General features: G+C 45.5%; 1 protein-coding gene across 1 annotated transcript in view; it reads left to right on the top strand.

The window, feature by feature from the left end:
- Positions 1-1,112: 1,112 nt before the first annotated feature.
- The window catches only part of NTPCR (nucleoside-triphosphatase, cancer-related), a 32,067-nt gene continuing 19,628 nt past the window's right edge, over positions 1,113-13,551 (top strand). The window contains exons 1-3 of the mRNA XM_042960731.1: positions 1,113-1,231; positions 5,338-5,500; positions 6,026-6,122. Coding sequence (XP_042816665.1) covers positions 1,198-1,231; positions 5,338-5,500; positions 6,026-6,122 — 294 coding nt within the window. The 5' untranslated portion in view covers positions 1,113-1,197. The remainder of the gene's footprint in view (positions 1,232-5,337; positions 5,501-6,025; positions 6,123-13,551) is intronic.

The following is a 13,551-nucleotide window of genomic DNA, read 5'->3' as shown; positions in this document are numbered from 1 at the left end:
ATTTGCATGAGGTTAAAGATAAATGTAGGTGGAAAGCCCTACATTACCAGCGATGCGGCTTTGTAAATGTTGCCAAAATGATGGTAGCAGCTACACTGTGCAAATCTTATTTTTTAGATGATTACTTTTTAAATAGCTAAAAAACTGAGGCCATCTGACTGATGTATATAGCAGGCTAAGGGGAGCCCTGGAGGTCCTGTGTGGGCACAGACCAATTAAGTTGAGCACTCAGTGAAATTGCTTTCTCAGCCAGGATGGAGAATGATTGATCACAAGTCAGACCGTACACATGTCAGGCTGAAAGAGTTTACAGGTAAATTTGGCCCAAGGCCATTGCCACTTCATTTCGCTGGCTGAAACACTTCAAGTGGTCAAGTGAGAGGGGGGAAAGCCACTTAATTCTTTGCGCAATGAGATCCTCCGGCGGGGTCTTGCGTTGGTTTCCACTTACGGTATGGAGGTAAGAAAGACCAATTTCTGGTCTTCATATGCAATGATGGGGGCTGGGAGGTCTGTCTATAAACAAGTGGTTCTCAACCCCAGGGAACGTTGGAAATTGCTGGGGAGTTCAAAAAAAAACAAAAAAAAAAAAGATCCAGATCCTCAGGACACACCCAAGACCAAACACTCCGAATTTTCTGGAAGTGGAGCCCAGGCATCAAGCACGTTTTATCAGGTAATTCTACTCGCAGCTATGATAGACGACGCTGGGCAAAGAGTTCGAATCGGTAGCAAAGCCTCCTCCCTCTGCGGGAGGTTTCCGAGACCAAACTTCCAGGAGGGTTGGGGTAATTTCAGCTTGCAGGTCCGGACGTCAGCGGCAGGACTTGGACCACGGCGCTCACCTAGCACAGCACCAGTTTATTAATAGGCATTCTCACGCACGTCTCCCTTGGAGACCCACCCCCCGCCCCGTGAGCCGGAAATCTACGATCAAGGACAAGGGGCCGAAAAACTCTTGACCACCCCACTCCCGACCGCCGACGTCTCCACTGCGTACGGAGATCAAGAGCCCAAGGCGCATGCGCGAGCAAGACCGAGGGCTGAGGCATGGGGGGGCGGCGCTGAGGCGCCTGCGCGGCCGCGGGGGCGGTGCTTCCGGTCGGCGGAGGCGGGGCCCGGCGCACGCCGGGGGCGGAACCTGGACCGCGACCCCGACCCCGACCCGGGCCGCGACCCCCACCCGGGCCCACCGGAATGGCCCGGCACGTGTTCCTCACGGGGCCCCCAGGTAACCCCGCCCGGGTCTCCGCTTTTGGGCGGGGGGGCAGCCGGGGTAGGCGGGAGGTGGGGGGCGTCCCCGTGTACTTGGGAAGGGGCGGCAGGCTCCAGGGTTCTGGCAGCTGGTCCCTAAAGTCCCCAGTGAATGTTACGGGCTCCGTGACCCCTTCCCAGAGAACGTGATTTTAAGTACAAAAGACAGGGCTAGAAATGAGGCCAAGGCTGGTAAGAAAAAGAGCTGTGGTTTGGTAGTATGTGGGCTTCTTTACGAAGGCATTAAAGGGGGGCGGGGGGGGGGTCCCACGGCAGCAAGCGTCAGGGCGCAGTTTTGAGCTCAGTGATGTGCGCACACGGTATTGCAGGATGCCCGCCGCGGCCGTGATTGACGGGAAGGTGCCCGGTTTCTGTGGATGGTCACACGTGCCGCCGCTACGGTGGCTCTGGCCTACCATTCGTAATGAGAGGAAGCGCGGGGTTTTCACCTGAACGGTAGTGAAACTGAAGATGAGACTTCCCACTCCCCAGTTGCCTGCAAGGGTGAGGCCGGGGGACGAGAAGCCTCGGTGCCTCCAGGAAGCCCCTCCCAGATCCTGTGTCTGTGGCTTTGGGCACATCCCTCAACCCTACGGGATCCCGATGGGAGAGTGTGCGTTCACGTGAAGCTGGAGGAGACGCTTTTTAAACCCAAGGCCCCACGCGTGCATCCGGCGTGACTCAGGAAGGTGGTGGCAGCATCAGATGGGCCAAGGCAGAAAGATGGGTTGATTGGAGCAGAGAAGGTGATTTATTTCGTCAGCTCCTTTGCAAGGTGTGCCTAATGTTTAAGTGAACTGAGAGCTCAGGTATCAAAGATTGTCATTCTGGGCCTAGAACCCTCTTTCGCTTTATTTTAGTGGTTATGTGTTGCCCAAGTAGCAAAGGGCATACTTAGTATTGTGGACTCCGGAATGTTCTTTTTACCAGGCAGTGGAGGCGCTGTGAGGAGACCGGTTTGAGAGATTTCTAACATCCAGAGTAGTCCCTAATACTGCAAAAGACCGTCCTCTGAAAATTGAGTCGTCAGTCCTTTATTTGAACCTGGGAATGCTGTTCTCTCAGCAGGCTGGCCTCAAGACATCTATGTGTTTCATAACAGAAGTGATCTGTTGTTGTTGTGATAGGATCTGCCTGGCTCCTGGAGGTGGCTGGGGACAGAGAGGTGGGCCAGATCAATGCTGGTTCTTCTTCCTGTCCCCCTTTTTTTTTATAAAAGTTCCATGTACACACAGTTGAAAGACAAATGATTCTACAAGATAGCTTGCCTAAGCCTGTCCTAAAAACCACTCACCTTCTCTTTCTCTCCATCTTCCTAATGCAGTTATAGTGTAATTTTGATTAGCCCAGTACAGGTAAAAAGTAATCACAGAAGAGCCATGTAGTTAGTAATCTATAATTTTCTTTTCCTTTTACATACAAGTCCTCCCCCCCCACCCCCTGCTTTGGAGTTACTGTTTTTTTGTCATAGTTTCTTTCTCTCATCAACTTAGTCTCAAACTCTGCCTGCTATCTAAATCTAGTCTACATATTCAGATCATCAGGTAATGTGTCTTTTCAAAGAGGTCACTTTTTGTTGTATATGCTCAGTGCTCTGCTTGCGTCTCCTTGACACTTAATGTTTTTCCCAGCTGTCCAACCTGTGACCCATCTTAGAGGGCTTTCTCTGATTCTCTGGTTCTCTGATTCTCTGATTTCTCTAGATTCTGTACCTGTGTGCAGAGCAGGCCTGACGGGCCAGGGAATTCCTGTCCCCCAGGAGCAGCCTCCAACCCATGAGAGATGGGAGTCGGTGGATAAACTCTCTACTTCCTCAGCCCTCAGGCAGGAAAACTTGAGTCACGTGCCCAAAACTGTCTCCCAGAGTTCCCCAGTGGGATTAGCTATCCACGGAGGTAACTTGCGTGATAACGCAGTTACTTCCCTTGGAGTCTTGGGGGTCACTTTCCAAATTAAACTTCCCGCCCTTGAATCTTTTATCTCAGGGTCAGCTTTGTGAGGGAAGTAGAACCAAAAGGTTTCTGGAGCTTTCTGACCTGTCCTTCTTGCCTGTGTGTGATATGGAGCCGTCATTTTGGGGTCTCCTTCAGCATAGGTTACCTCTTCGTGTAGACAGCTCTAGGGTAGTAGCTTCATTGATGGAGATGAAAAATTAACTGAAAGATGATTTTTTAGAGCTGATCAGGAAGGGGCTTGAGCCAGCACCAGTGTTCTGCCCAACATGCAGGACACAAAGCGTCCCCTTTTATCACAGCTGCCCCACGTTATCTTCTTCAAAATGCAGTATTTTTTTTTTCTTACGTTAAGAGTAATACCCACTTACTATTAGACCAGAAAAAAAAAAAAATCAAAGTTTTAGAGAAGAAAGTGACAATCACATGGAATTACAACACACAGAAATAAGTGCTGTAAACTTTTCCATTTCCGTCTCAACATTTCCTGTAGATACATACACTTCACTTTTTAAAACAAAAAACATAATAGGATAATGCTATATATATATGCCTGCTGTGCCTTAACCTGCTTTTTCTCTGTTTATCACTGCCATATTGCGGTCTGTTTTCTGTGCTAATAAAGATAGGTAAACAGTATTCTCTGTAAGGCCCGTATGGCATTCCTGCATATTTATATGTCGTTATATACATGATACCGCAATTCACCACTCCCTTACTGGTCACCATATAGGTTGCTCTCTATATTTTGCTATTATCATGAAAACTGACGTAAAACCCCTATTCCACGTATCTTTGTACCGTCGTCAGACTCTTGCTGAAGGTGAATTCCTAGACACAGAATTGCTGTGTGCTGCGGAAGGCACGTTGAAGTCGCCCTTCAGAAAAGTACCAACTTACATATCCACCAGTGCCACTGGCCCGTATTACACAGGCTCTGCCGGGACTTTGCTAAACAGCAGGTACTGGGACACAGAGCTGGGATGAAAACCCTACACGGTTCTCTTCCAGCCCCAGTGAGCACGTGGCTGGGATCCCCTTGGGTTGGTGTTCACGGGCCAGAAGGCCAGCCGCCACCGTTTGTTAGTGTGAATTAGGAGGAGAGGTTTATTAAGTAACAGTTCATGGTTTATCTCATACAAGCTTAAAAGGTTTCTTGGGGAACCCTAATGACTCTGAGGAGGCAGCCATAGAAATAATACGACTTTACAACCCTGTGGTATCTCAAAATAGTCTATTGCAGGCTTGCCGGAGGATTCCCATTTTTCCCATTTTTGATAACCGTGATGCCATTGACTTAGATGTCTATGGAGCAAGTCATGGATACACACAAAGGCCCCTGTTAAATTATATGGTCCTTACTAATAGTGCCTGGCTCCACGGTGTCGGTGATTCCCTGTTGGTACCTGTAAACGCACCCGAGTAGTTAACAGGCCAGGTGGATGGGGGTGGAGGTGATAGGTTGTAAGTGGGGAAGGCGTTGGGGGGCAAGCCGGAGGAACCGTGAGAACAGCGGAGGAGGTCACAGAAGGGGCTGCCGACCCGATCAGATTGCTCTTGTGAGAAAGTTTAAAGATTGCCATTTCTGGTGGTGTTAGTGGTATTGAAGGGATGCTTTTCTGGGAGACACAGCAATGTTAAGTCCATGGAGGAGTGACGGGATTTTCGCGGGTAAGCGTAGGTCCAGAGTGTTGGGAAGGTTGGAATCCTAGTTTAAAGTGCCCAGCCTTCGACCCAAGCATGACCAGTTTTGCGTCCTGGTGAGAGCGTGGCCACCCAAGGAAGAGAGTAAACTTAGTTCCAGAAGCTTGTCTCAGAGGGTGCGGATGGCACTCGGCTGTCACCGGTAAGCCGCTCAGTTGGTTCTGGGATGGTGTGTGTGACAAAATTAATAATGTTTCAGAATTTCAAAATAAAACTTTAAGATCCCATTCATATTTTTAGTATGCTTGAAATTGAAAAGTTTTAACACCTGGAACAATCAAAATGAAAGTGAATTAATATTCATAAAATTCCTTTGCAGCCCATTTCTCTCCCCCACTGTGATTGCTCTCAGGCCCTGCGTGCTGTTCCCTCCAACAAGGGGGTGGTTCCTAATGGATTTTTTGTTGTTTTTTTGTTTTTCTTTCAGGAGTTGGGAAAACAACATTGATCCAGAAAGCCAGTGAGGTTTTAAAATCCTCTGGTGTGCCTATTGATGGATTTTACACAGAAGAAGTCAGACAGGCAGGGAGAAGAATAGGATTCGACGTTGTCACCTTATCCGGCACGCGGGGAGTTTTGTCTAGAATTGGGTACTGACATTTCATTTCTATGATGTTTTATTCTCCCTGGGCACAGGATCGAGCCAAATAATCTCTGATCCCTATCTTGAAGAATCTTGGGCCTTTGCGGATTTCTCAAAGAAAGAAAACAGACTTTGAAACCACGATATGAAAAACAAAGTACAAAGATAGCATATTTCACTTAAAACTTACTCCACTGAGTACTAAATTTTTATCATTTTGTAATTCGTCATCCTGTTTCTTGTGCTACTTTTCCAAGATAGTTGGGACGCTGCCTCCCTGTAGCTTGGGGATCGGCACCCCCAGGTAACTTCCAGGGCCGGTGGCGGTGGCGTGGTGGGCATACTTGTTGGAAACCCTGTTCTCAGGAGACGGCACGGCATCAGGTTAGCTTTGCATACTACCGCGTTTTGTGTAGGTGATGTCTCAGGGTGATTTAGCATATGTCGAAGGGCCAGAGGCTCAGTGGCCATAGCTGCAAACCAGAAATCAATACAGGGGTCTTTTCAACAAATGCACTGTTTCTTTATTCAGCTCAGAGCCTCCACCTGGAAAATGCGAGTGCCGAGTTGGGCAGTACGTGGTGGATCTGACTTCCTTCGAGCAGTTGGCACTTCCGGTCTTGAGGAACGTAAGTGTGTGATTTCTGCTTCTTGAGCCCATCTCTTCTTCGTGCTCCTGGGAACAGAGTGGTTTTGCTCCTAAGGAGCGGCCAGTTTTGCATTTTACAGTTTAAAAGTTTTCAGGTGACTGAGCTGTAAAGAAGATATGCACCGTAATTTGATGTCACTATGAACTACAAATAAATTCCTCCTCACCCAAATTTAGCCCATGGAAATATTTTATACTGGGAGAACTCTGGTGCCCAGCTCCCAAGGCTCCCAAGGTTAAGTTTTTCCTTTGCCTTCCTCCTATTTATATCTTAACCCTGTTAAGATTTAGGAATGTTAACCCTTAACATTTAGGAAGGGAAGATGTCATTACAGAAATATTACCAAATTACACGTCTTCCTCGGCTTACGAGGGCGTTACCTCCTGATAAACCCATCATAAGTTGAAAGTATGATAAGTGGAAAACACATGTAATACATCTAACCTACTAACCAGCTGACCTTAAACATGTTCAGAACTCTTCACCTCAGCCTACGGTTGGCAAGATCAGGTAACACAAAGCCTATTTTGTAATAAAATGTTGAATATTTCATGTAATATGTTGAATATTGTACAGAAAGGGAAATACATAATGGCTGTGTGGGTGCAGAATGGTTGTCAGTGTATTGGTTGTTTACCTTCATGAGCCTGTGGTTGCCTGGGGGGTGGGACTGGCTTCTCCTGCCCAGCATCGGGAGAGAGGATCCTGCATGCCACCGCTGGCCCAGGAAAAAGTCAGAATTTAAAAGTTGACCTCTGGGGGCGCCTGGGTGGCTCAGCCAGTTAAAGCATCTTACTTTGGATTTCAGCTCAGGTCATTATTTCACAGTTGTGACATCAGGCCCCGCATTGGGCTCTGCCAGGCATGGACCCTGCTCGGGATTCTCTCTCTCCTTCTCCCTCTGGTCCTCCCCAGCTTGGCGCACAGGTGCTCGCTATCTGTCAAAAAATCCCATTTTTTTGACCTATGGTTTCTGGTGCATCCATATTGCTTTCACACCACCATAAAGTTGGAAAATCATAAGTTGAACCATCGTAAGTCCGGGACCATCTGTGATATACCGTATATCACTGTATTATCTGTTTTTTATTTTGTTTTGTTTTGTTTTTTTGTTTTTGTTTTTTAAACAGCGTATTGAGATATAATTCATATACCATACACTTCACTCATTTAAAATGTACAATTCACGGGGCGCCTGGGTGGCTCAGTCAGTTAAACATCCGACTTCGGCTCAGGTCATGATCTTGTGGTCCGTGGGTTCGTGCCCCATGTTGGGCTCTGTGCTGACAGCTCAGAGTCTGGAGCCTGCTTCGGATTCTGTGTCTCCCTCTTTCTCTGCCTCTCCTCTGCTTGTGCTGTCTCTCTCTCTCTCTCTCAAAAATAAACATTAAAATAAAAAAAAAGAAAGGAAATAAAATACACAATTCATCTTTTTCTAGTATATTCATATGATCGTGCAGCCAGTCATCACAATCTAATTTTAGAACATTTCCATCGTTTCAGAAGGAAACCCCACACCCATTAAGCAGTCATTCTTCATTCCTGTGTCTCTCCCAGCCCCTGGCAACCCCTGCCCTACCTTTCTTTGCCTGTCAGTTTGCCTGTTCTGGGCATTTCGTGAGAAGGGAATCCTATAATATGTGGTGTTTTGTAACTAGCTTATTTAACTTAGCATAATGTTTTCAAGGTTTATCCACACTGTAGCACATCTCGTTCCTTTTCATGGTCAAATAATAGTCCATTATGTGGATATACCACATTCGGTTGATCTACCCATCTGTTGATGCTTCCACTTTTTGGTTATTGTGAATAATGCTGCTCTGAACATTCGTGTACAAGTGTTTGGGTAGATGTCTGTTTTCACTTCTCTTGGGCACACACTTAGGACTGGAGATGCCAGGTCAGGTGGTAATTCTGTATAAATCTTTTTGAGGAATTATCAGACTTTTCCTGGCCAGCTTCACATTTCCACCAGCAGTGGGTGAGGATTCCAGTTTCTTCACATCTTTGTCAGCACCAGATATGGTCTTTTTTAATTTCATCCATTCTAGTAGGTGTGAAGTGTTGTCATATTGTGATTTTGATTTGTATTTCCCTGATGACTAGTGATGATGAGCATCTTTTCGTGTCCTTATTGGCCATCTGTGTATCTTTTTTTTTTTGAGATATGTTTATTCATTTGCTTTGCCCATTTGTAAATTGGCTTAGTTCTCTTTTTACTACTGAGTTGGGCGATTTTTTTTTTTTTAAGTTTATTTTGAGAGAGAGAGCATGCACACATGTTAGGGAGAGGCAGAGAGAGAATCCCAAGCAGGCTCCACACTGTCAGCAGAGAGCCTGACTCAGGGCTCAAACTCACAAACCATTAGATCATGACCTGAGCCGACAGAGCCACCCAGGCGCCCCTAAGATTTTTTAAAAAATTTTTTTAAGTGTTTATTTATTTTTGAGAGAGAGAGAGAGACAGAGCACAAGTGGGGGAGGGGCAGAGAGAAGGGGAGACACAGAATCTGAAGCAGGCTCCGGGCTCTGAGCTGCCAGCACAGAGCTCGACGTGGTGCTTGAACTCACGAGCAGCGAGACCATGACCTGAGCTGAAGTCGGACGTCCACTCAACCAGCTGAGCCACCCAGGCGCCCCTAAGATTTTTTTATAAGTTCTGGATACCAGTCTGTTATCAGTTATATGATTTGCAAGTATATTCTTTCATTCTGTAGATATCTTCCCTTTCTTTATGGTGTCATTTGAAATATGAATGTTTTTGAGAAGTCCAGTTTATCTGTTTTTCTTACGTTGTATGTGCTTTTGGTATTGTAGCAAAGAAGACTTTGCCTGACATAATTTCGTCAAGTTTAACTCCTATGTGTTCTTCTAGGAGTTCTGTAGTTTTACTGTTACATACAGGCGTGTAGTCCAAAGTAATTTTTGTATATGGTGTTATCCAAATTCCTCCTTTTGCATATAAATATCCAGTCGTTTCAGTACCATTTGTTGAAGACTGTTCTCTTTCCATTTAATTGTCTTGACACTCTTGTTGAAGTCAGTTGACCATGAATGTAGGGATTAACCTTGGACTCCAAATTCGATTCCGTTTATCCTTATGTCAGTTCTGTCTCTTCTTAGGTCAGGAGTACTCTGTCTTACTGAAGTTTGGATTTTGATCGGGTTGTATTGAATCTGTAGATGAATTTGGGGAGTATTGCCACCTTAATAATATTAAGTCTTTTGATCCATCCGCATGAGATCTCTTTCCATTTACCTATATTGTTTTGTAGTTTCTAGCCTACATGTCTTATACTTCTTTTTTAAAAATTTTATATCTTAGTATTTTACACTTTGGGGTTCTATTGTAAATGGAACTGTTTTCTTAATTTCATTTTTGGAATTATCGTTACTAATGTATAGAAGTACAAGTGATTTTCATTTATTGATCGGTTTTGTATCCTGTCACCTTGCTGAATTTGTTTATTGGTTCTGAGTTTTCCAGTGAATTCCTTAGAATTTTCTTTGTGGAAAATCATGTCATCTACAAATAGAGATGGTTTTACTTTTTCATTTCTACTTTGGATGCCTTTTATTTCATTTTCTTGCCTAATTGCCCTGGTTAGAACCTTCAGTTCACTGTTGAATGGGACATACTCATCTTGTTCCTGATTGTAGGGAGAAAGCATTTAATCTTTTATCATAAAGTATGATGTTGTCTGTGGGTTACTTGTAGGTGGCCATTACCGGGTTGAGGAAGTCCCTTTTTATTCCTAGTTTGTCGAGCGTTTTACAACGAAGAAGTGTTGGGTTTTGTCAGATCCTTTTTCTGTGTCTACAGAGGTGATGATGTGGTTTTTATCCTTTATTGTATTAATAGAGTGTATTATGTTAATTGATTTTTGAATGTTAAACCAGCCTTGGTTCTTGAAATAAATCCCTCTTGGTCATGATGTGTGATTGTTTTTATATGTTGATGGATTCAAAAGGATTATATGCAAATCCTTTTATATGTTGCTGGATTTTTATATGTTTGCAAATATTTTGTTGACGGTTTCCATGTCTGTATTCATTAGGGGTGTGGTCTGTAGCTTTCTTGTGATATCTTTGTCTGAGTTTGGTATCAGAATAATACTGACCTCAGAATAAGTTGGGACGTGTTCCTTCCTCTTCTGAGTTTTAGAAGAGTTTGTGAAATATTGGTATTAATTTTTTCTTTGGATGTTTGATATACTTTACCAGTGAAGCCCTGTGGCCTGGGCTTTTCTTCAGGGGAAGCTCTTTAATTACGAATTCAGTCTCTACTTGTATAGAGGTGCTGAGTTTTTATTTCTTGTTGAGTCAGTTGTGGTAATCTGTGTCATTTAGTAACTTGTTTTGCTTACCTAATTTGTGGGCATACAGTTGTTCATATATTCCCTTATAATCTTATTTATTTTGTGAGATCAGTGTGTTTTCCCTTCTCTTCACGCCTTATGTTAGTTATTTAAGTTCCCTCATGCCCCCCGCTCCTTTTTTTTTTGGCCAGGAAAAGATTTGTCAATTTAGTCAAACCAATTTTTGCCTTTGGAGTATATATTACTTTTTAAAATTCATTCATCAAATATTTATCAAATCCTAGGTATACACTTGTGAACAAAACAGACATGTTTTCTCCTTTCTCCAGACTCAGTCGAGTGGGAAGTGTAGACATTGAACAAGCAAGTGGACAGTTGTCATAAACACCGTGAAGGTGACACGTGGGGTGCTGTGAGAGGTGCCAGGAGCTGACTAGATCAGGTGACCAGGATGGAGCTCTGGGGAGGTGATGTGTAACTGAAATGGAAGATGGGGAGGCACCGTCACTTCAGAGGGAGACTACAGGCCCGTTGGGGGGGCGGGGTGGGAGGTTCTATGGAGAATACTACAGATGATGGAAAGAGATAAACTGAGGCCCCACTGCCCTGGGGTGGGAGTAGGTAAAGAAGAAGGTGTGGTTGGTAAGGGGGGTGGGACCACACGATCAGGGCCTAGTAGACTGTGAGTTTCATTTAATTTGTGATAGACTTACTGCTTTGATGTACTTTTACGGAAATTGGATGGTGCAGACTTGGGCTCCCGAGGCAGGTCTGAACCTTCCAGAGGCATCTGTTATGCCAGCAGTAGAATCCAGGGTCTTTCGCTTGGCCTGGTGGGCTTTTTGCCATCTGGCCCACTAACCTCCGACCTCCTGTCACCGTTCCCCAGCCACGTGTCCCCCACACGTGCCGGGGCCGGTGCCATGCCAGCCTTTGGCTCTCAGCCCTGGCAGTTTTCTTTGGTTGGTGCACTCTTCTCTTTGCCTGTCTGCTCTGTTTTGACATTTGGGGCTTGGCTAAAATGTGCAGTTGGGGGCTTTGGTAGTTGGCCGAGGCTGCTGAAAATTTTAACTCTAGCCTGCAGAGGGTAGTTCTGATTTCAGAGGGCTGGTGGGGTCCTGCGCTCTGGTTTGCTAGGGGGCTGCTGCTCCTCAGGACCCGCCTTCTCCTGGGCTTCCTCCCCCTCGCTGGCTCCCCTCACCTCCTGCCTTTTGGAACCTTCCCTCGGTCCCGTCCTGGGTCTGTTGTGGCCACTGTGTTGGTGGGAGCAGTCAGAGAACAGGATATTCTTCTCTCTAGTTCTTTTCCCACCAGATGCATACCCTCTACTTAAATGATCAAAGGGCAAGTGACGCACTTCAAATGAAATTCCTGTTGAAGACTCTGGCTTTGGGCACTGGATCAATACAGAGAATTGATTTTTACTTAACCTTGCTTAGAACAGACTGAATCCTGGGAGAGCGGTGCGCACATACGTGCTTGGCGTCTGTCTGCAAGATTATATAAGAAGTCATACGCTGACTGGAGTAAGAGCTTGAGTCTCTCTTTTTTAATTAAAAAACAAAGGAAAGCAGACATCTCCCAATTTTTGATACTTTGATTACCAAACCCAGACATCTTTGTTTTGGGAAGACTTCCCAGGCTGCAGGTTCTTACCTAGTCGAGGTCACAGATTTTTTTTTTCTGAAGTACAGATTTTTCTCCCATCTCACATATATGTTTTGTTGGGATGAAGAAAGAAAAAGGAATTAGTGTTTTGCCTTCAGACTTAAAAAAAAGAATGAAAGATGGGGCACCTGGGTGGCTCAGTCGGTTGAGCTTCCAACTTCGGCTCAGGTCATGATCTCACGGTCTGTAAGTTCGAGCCCCGCGTCGGGCTCTGTGCTGACAGCTCGGAGCCTGGAGCCTGTTTCGGATTCTGTGTCTCCCTCTCTCTCTGACCCTCCCCCATTTATGCTCTGTCTCTCTCTGTCTCAAAAAAAAAAAAAGAACAAAAGAAAAAAAGTACAAAGGTAATTACACGACAGAAATAAGAATATAAAGAGATAGTATGGGCAACTAACATAACCTGAAAGCTTTAGAAAGCACATTTAGGCAGGTGGAAACCTTGATATAGATAGCCCGTTAGTTTATAGTGCCCGGGATGTCAGAAAACACTAACTCTCACTGTACATTAAGAATTATCTATGAAGTGCCTCCTACATGTAAGAAATTTCACTGTGGATGACAAATATTTTTGAGTTGTGTCTAATGAAAAACATAAGGGAAATAATCCTCGGGGCTGGTAGGGGTGTGCCTGCTCTGAGCGGGGAGGTAAGAACCGAGCTGGAGCCTAGGAGCTGCTGGAGGCCGGGGCAGGGCTGGAGGGGGAGGCACAGATGTGACCCCGGCCCCGGCTTGCTTCATTTCCTTAGGCCGGAGTGGAGACTGATGGACTCTCATGGGCACACGTGGTTAATAAAGGAGAATACAGTAAGACGGGGAAACACAGTAGACTCAGTAAGGGTTTTAGAAAGTCCTATGTAGGGTTAAATATCGTTGATTCTTTTTGTCATTCCACCAGTGACTTCTTTCCCTTATTTGACCATGTTTATTGTTCTCCTGAGTTTTAACGTTCTCCCTACTCAAGGTAGCAGATTTGTAAAAAATATGAAACAGAAATGAAGAAGGGGCACCTGGTTGGCTCGGTCAGTTAAGCGTCTCTTTAGTTCAGCTCGGGTCATGATCTCATGGTTGGTTAGTTCGAGCCCCGCATTGGGCTCGGGGCTTACAGCACAGTGCCTGCTTGGGATTCTCTCTCCCTGTCTCTCTGCCCTTCCCCTGCTTGCACGGTCACGCTCTCTCGCTCTCTCTCAAAAAATAAGTAAAAATAAACCTAAAAAGGGGCGCCTGGGTGGCTCAGTCGGTTGAGCGTCCGACTTCAGTTCAGGTCATGATCTCACAGCTTGTGGGTTCGAGCCCCACGTCGGGCTCTGTGCTGACAGCTCAGAGCCCGGAGCCTGCTTCAGAATCTATGGCTCCCTCTCTTACTCTTTGTCCCTCCCCTGCTCATGCTCTGTCTCTCTCAAAATTAAAAAATAAATAAACGT

This window comes from Panthera tigris, chromosome D2 (genome assembly GCF_018350195.1).
Source record: "Panthera tigris isolate Pti1 chromosome D2, P.tigris_Pti1_mat1.1, whole genome shotgun sequence".
Taxonomy (NCBI): domain Eukaryota; kingdom Metazoa; phylum Chordata; class Mammalia; order Carnivora; family Felidae; genus Panthera; species Panthera tigris.
This window is presented reverse-complemented; position numbering and strand designations above follow the sequence as displayed.